This window comes from Hippopotamus amphibius, chromosome 17 (genome assembly GCF_030028045.1).
Source record: "Hippopotamus amphibius kiboko isolate mHipAmp2 chromosome 17, mHipAmp2.hap2, whole genome shotgun sequence".
In the NCBI taxonomy this organism is placed as follows: Eukaryota; Metazoa; Chordata; class Mammalia; order Artiodactyla; family Hippopotamidae; genus Hippopotamus; species Hippopotamus amphibius.
The window spans coordinates 49,301,281-49,307,280 of NC_080202.1; the positions used below are offsets into that span (position 1 = coordinate 49,301,281).

The 6,000-nt window shown below is 39.8% G+C and overlaps 1 protein-coding gene across 1 annotated transcript in view; it reads right to left on the minus strand.

Moving 5' to 3' along the window:
* EFCAB3 (EF-hand calcium binding domain 3) overlaps positions 1 to 5,488 on the minus strand; it is a 61,332-nt gene extending 55,844 nt beyond the window's left edge. Inside the window, exon 1 of the mRNA XM_057715651.1 lies at positions 5,428 to 5,488. Coding sequence (XP_057571634.1) covers positions 5,428 to 5,488 — 61 coding nt within the window. The remainder of the gene's footprint in view (positions 1 to 5,427) is intronic.
* Between the last annotated feature and the right edge of the window lie 512 nt (positions 5,489 to 6,000).

Sequence of the window (6,000 nt, forward strand, 5' to 3'; positions counted from 1 at the left end):
GTTGGGTCTTTTTTGCTGTGCGCGGGCTTTCTTTTAGTTGCGGTGAGTGGGGGCTACTCTTCATTGTGGTGCGCGGGCTCCTCATTGCCGTGGCTTCTCTTGTTTCGGAGCATGGGCTCTAGGTGCGTGGGCTTCAGCAGTAGCAGCACATGGGCTCAACAGTTGTGGCTCACGGGCTCTAAAGCACAGGCTCAATAGTTGTGGCGCACGGGCTTAGTTACTCCGCTGCATGTGGGATCTTCCTGAAGCAGGGATCAAACCCGTGTCCCCTGCATTGGCAGGCAGATTCTTAACCAACTGCACCACCTGGGAAGCCCCAGTGAATCATTCTTGTATCTTCCTTTTTTCTTTGCTTTTAGAAACTACTAGAATAAGATTAAATTAAGGAGTAATTGGTTACAGGTAAGTGTAGGAAGACAGGACAAATAAACCTGACCCTGAGTATTTTTATTTAGTCAATCAACAAATACTTAGGAGTACCTTCTATGTGCAAGGTACTTTGCTAGGCTTTGGGGATACAAAAGTAAACACGCTGGCAGAGTTCTTGCTATTAAGGAGTGTACAATGTGGTAGAGGGAAACACTGAACGTGTAAACAAATGAGCAAAAAGTACTGTTGTGTTGAGGTATTGTTAAGATGCTATCAAAGATGAAATAGGGCAATATAGTAAAGAGTAATAGTGGGTGGGATCGCTTTAGACAGGGCGCTGAGGGAAGGCCTCTCTAAAGTAGGTCTATTTGGGGTGAGGCCTGAGTAATGAGGAGAGCCATGTGAAGAACTGGGAGGAGAGCATGCCAAGTAGAAAAGCAGTATGTGTGATAGGCCTAAAATGGGAATGAATTTGATGTGATTGACAGATAGAGAAAAGGCCAGTGTGAAAGGGCCCAAATTATGTAGGCCATGAAGATGAAGTTTGGATTTTATTCTGGCTGCAATGGAATGTCAACTGGAGACCTTGAAGAAGGGGAGTGATTTGACCTGATTTCAGCTTTCAAAAGATCACTCTGGCTGGTGTATGCAGGATGGGGAATTGGAGGAGTGAGGACTAGATAGTAGACTGTTTCAGTAGCCCAGGAAAGAGACAATGGTGGCTAGGGCTATGGTTGCAGCAGTGAAGACGGTGATAATGGATGGATTTGGGGCCCATTTTTCAATTAGAGCCTAGATTTGAATGTGGGATATGAGGGAAAGAAGAAATGAAATCTAGTCTCTCCTCCTCCTCCTCCTCCCCCACAAAACCTCAACAGGGTAGATGGGATGCCATCACTGAGATGGGGAGGCCTTGAGACTTTTTAGGGGAATTAAATCAATAATTCCATTAAATTTGTGATGCCTTCTGGACATCCAGGTGGAGATATCAAATCACTAGTTGATATACCATTCCTGACTTAGAGAGGCTGCCCTGGAGATATAAATTTGCTTTATCAGCTCAAAGACAGTAACTGGCCCAATGAGACTCATAAAAAGATGCAATCGCATAAAAAGAGGATGTAGATTTAAAATAAAATACAGCTAAGGGTCTAGCCCTGGGGCACTTCATTATTCAGTGATCTTGAAAGAGAGGAAGAGTCAGAAAAGGAAACTGAGAAGAAGCTGTTAATGAAAAAAGAAGAAAATCAGATGGATGTGGAGTTTCAAAAGTCTGAAGAAAATGTTTCAGTAAAGAGGGGATAGTCACTATGGCAAATGCTGCTGAGATATCAAGTAAAATAAGAGCGGAGAATTGATCATGAAGCTTGGCAAGAGACAGGCCATTGATGATTGAGAGCCGGTTCAGTTCCATGGCAGGGAAGCAAGCTCTGAAGAGTGAATGGGAGGTTAGGAAGTAGAGACAGTGAGTAATGAGAACTCTTTGAGAGGTTCTGCTGTGAGGAGGAACTGATCGAGTACTAGCTGGCAGGGGACAAGGGGAAGAGAAGACATAGCCGCTTGTCAGTGGACTATATGGAGAGATACAGTAGAAAGGGAGAAACTGATGATACAGGAGAGAAAGAGGAAAATTAAAGGAATTAAGTCTTTGAAAAGGCAAGTGGAAATGAGATTCAGGGCATAAGTGGAAAGGCTGGCCCACGATGGAAGCAGAGATTCCTTTATAATAAGATGAGAGACAGGGTATATAGGCATAGATATAGGTAGGTTCATAGAAATGGAGGAAAATGAGGTTATTCTTATCTAACTGCATCTTTTTCTCTACGAAGTCTGAGATGGGGAGGTATTGGGAGTTTGAAGAGAGAGGTGTGAAATTGTCTCTGAGAGTGAGAAAGTGAATTTACTTGGAAGAGGTAGTAGGGACTTTGGCCACATTAAGGGCTGACTTGATATTCATGGCCATCATGTTGAAGTTAGTTCTATTGGTGTAGTTTTGTGATTTTCTTCAGCAATGGTAAGGCTCTTCGGGGGCAAGCATAGAGTAAGGTGATGGCTGGGTTTTTGCCAAGCAAGTTTGGTAGGAGTTTTGAGAGTTTGTAAGGCTATATGATGTTAAAGTATTGAATCTAATTTAAGAAAGCAAATGAGGACATATGGGGAGGAATTGAATAATGAAGGAATTGTTGAGGTAAAGGCACCGAAGTTCTCCACGTGGCTGGAGAGTAGCTGGAGTCGGAGTTCTACATTCTGTCTGCTACAGCCCATGTTCACTAGCACCAGTTCATCATATTCAACTGGTAAATGGAATAATGTCACAATAATGTGGAAGTTGTATTCGTTCATACATAATTTCTCCTAGGTAAGAGAATTAGAATTATAAATCTCAGCAGGAAAAGAAAAAATCTTGGGTTGGCTATAGCAGGGGCCCTCTCAGCTATATTTTAATAAAATTAAAAAATAAGTGCCTACAATGCATGAGGGGGAAACAGGTTCACTGGCTTAGAATTCTGCTTCCATCTACATTATTTCAGAGCTGCATGTCAGCTTTTCAACTTTTTTTGGGTTGTGTATATGTGTGCATTTTTTAATGGCTTCTAGCCACTCTGAGCTCTTTACCTGGGCTTTTCAAGCTTCCTCACACAGTATCAACTGCTGCTTTTCTTAGTGCTCTGGTTACAAAGTGGCACAGATTTTGAGTGGGCTTCCCCAGTTTTCCCCATAAGCTCAGTTACTTTAGTGGGCAGTTTTACAGAATGGGAGATTTCTCAGGCATTCCTACATTGTGTTGTGGCAGAAAAGTCTGCATAGTAAATGAACTGGGAGGATAAAGGGCAGAGAGTGGATATATGAAATCAAGATGTTGGGGGGTGATGAAGTATTAGGCCAGGACAAGGTTTATGTCATCACCATGTGAGTGGTAGTTAAGGGAGGGGAGGGAAAGATGATTGACGTTAAAGAGGTCAAGGAACAGGAGGTCAGGATGTTATGTGGGTGACGTATATCAGGAGTTCTTAATCTGGAGTCTATGGACCCTGTATTTATAAATCTATAAATTCCTTGAGCTCGAATGGAAAAAATTACATCTTTATTTTCACTAATCGCTAACTTAAATTTAGCATTTTCTTCAATTATTCATGTAGTCCACAAATCATAGTAGTAGTAGGAGAATCTGTGACTTTGTTACTAATATAAATCATGTTTTCATATCACATGATAGTTGATGCAAATATATTGAAAAGTTGCTTATGCTCACCACTATTTTATTTTATTTTATTTTATTTATTTATTTTATTTATTTATTGGCTGTGTTGGGTTTTCGTTGCTGCACACGGGCTTTCTCTAGTTGCTGTGAGTGGGGGCTACTCTTCATTGTGGTGCGCAGGTTCCTCATTGTAGTGGCTTCTCTTGTTGTGGAGCATGGTCCCTAGGTGTGTGGGCTTCAATAGGTACGGCACATGGGCTCAGTAGTTGTGGCTCACAGGTTCTAGAGCACAGGCTCAATAGTTGTGGCGCGTGGGCTTAGTTGCTCCATGGCATGTGGAATCTTCCCAGAGCAGAGCTCGAACCCGTGTCCCCTGCATTGGCAGGTGGATTCTTAACCACTGCGCCACCTAGGAAGTCCCCTCACCACTATTTTAAAATGACAATAATTATTAGACCTGATACTAGAACTTGTTAAATTTATTAATAAGTACTAATAATTTATATCGTGAATGTTTTGATAAATTGTATTTTAATATAATTAGCTTCTCAGTGATCTTATGTATTTTATTTTATGCATTTAAAAATAGTATATTCATAAGTGGTCCAATTCATCAGACTGTCTAAGGGGTTTATAGCACAGTAGAGTCAAAAGCCTCTGATCTGTATGGAAGGTATTGAGGGTGCCAAGAATAAGGACAGCAGCAGTGGAGGAGGAAGCCAGTGAGCCCAGTGCTATTTCTTGTAAAATGTTCTAAGTTGTATTTTACCTTATTTATTTATTTATATAAAGGTCATAATTAGTAACAACTATTTATTCTACTAGGACATATTTTGATAACAGGTAAATTGATTCATAGGTCATAGGATTTCCTTTTCTTTTTCCTTCTGTCCAATATTTTCTCCATCTTCCCCATCATCACCACCACCACCACTGCCATCATGACTAACATTTACTGAGTACTCTAGACGCTGCACTAAGACCTCTATATGTATTATCTATATTAATTTCAGGGCAAGAAGTGACCATAGAGAATCATTTAATTTAACTCCCTATTTTATATGTGAAGACACTTAGATTCAGTAGGGTTAAATTGTTGGCAAGTTAGTGATGGAATAGGGACCAGGCCTCAGCATGAAGAAATACTATACACTACAGATGAAGCATGTAGGCTAGATTTACCAGGGAAAGGGGAAGATTTTTTCCCCCCAAATACTGCCAAGTGATTTTTCCAAGAGCAATGGCATCTCTTCCCCAAAATGTATCAGTAAATCCCTTTCCCTTTACTCCCGCCAGAACTAAATGTTATCAGTCCTCTTAATTTTTGTGTGTCTGAGAACTGAAAATATTTCTGTATCTTGTTTTATTTTGTATTCTCATGATTATTGGTGAGGCTAAATATCTTTTCATATGTCATTGGGCATTTACCTTTCCTCTTTTATGAATTATCTATTTGTATATTTGCCTGTTTTTCTACAGTCAGTATAGTTAATCAGTGTATGAAGGCTTTTTCTACCTTAGGGATCTTGCAACCATTCTCTCCTAGTTCATAATCTGACTTTTGACTTTCTTAAATGTTCCCTTATAAAATGTTCCATTATGAATAAAGTTTAGAAATTCATTTTTCTTTTAGCTCCCCAAGTGTATGGTATCCCAGGCATGGCTGCGTCCTGCAAGTGGCATTCCCAACGTATCTTTTCAAAAGCATTTTTGGGGATAATATTTCTTCATAAGTCAGGATTAAGTCTCTCTATTTACATTTACTTCATTATGCTACTAAAAAGTCTACTTTCAGCAATTCTAATAGAAGGGCTCAATGTTTCTCTGAAGAACATAATGATGTCTGTGACACTTACCATCAGCTGACAGTTGGGTCATTAGTTCCTCAAGTTCCTCATTCTTGAGTCTAGTTCCCATGTTTTCCACAAAGGAGTCCAGTTTTTTTTTTATTGTGACCCTTGGTCCTCGGGAAAGAAGGGCATGGAATAAGAACAAGAGTATTGACGCTTAAGAGTGAAAAATGCTAATCATGATCATGCATCAGAAACCCCAACTGGAGGGTAAAGCACAAGGGCACAAAGAAACTGTTAACACAGAGGTCTCCCTAGATGTAGATTTGTCTGTTGAAGGCAGGAAGAAATTGAGAAATATAACCATTGAGACAGAGGCAAACAGTAAACAGTATTTACCTTTATGGGGAGGGAGTCAATCAGTGGGAAGTAGGGGACTTTCACTTTAAAAAAAAAAATTGAGATATAATTGACATATAACAAATTAATCTCAGGTGTACAAGGTAATTATTTAATATTTGTGTATATTGCAAAATGATCACCACAATAAATCTAGTTAACCTCCATCACACATTTTTTTTTCTTTTGGCGAGAACTTTTAAGATCCACTTTCTTAGCAACGTTTAAATATAAAATAAG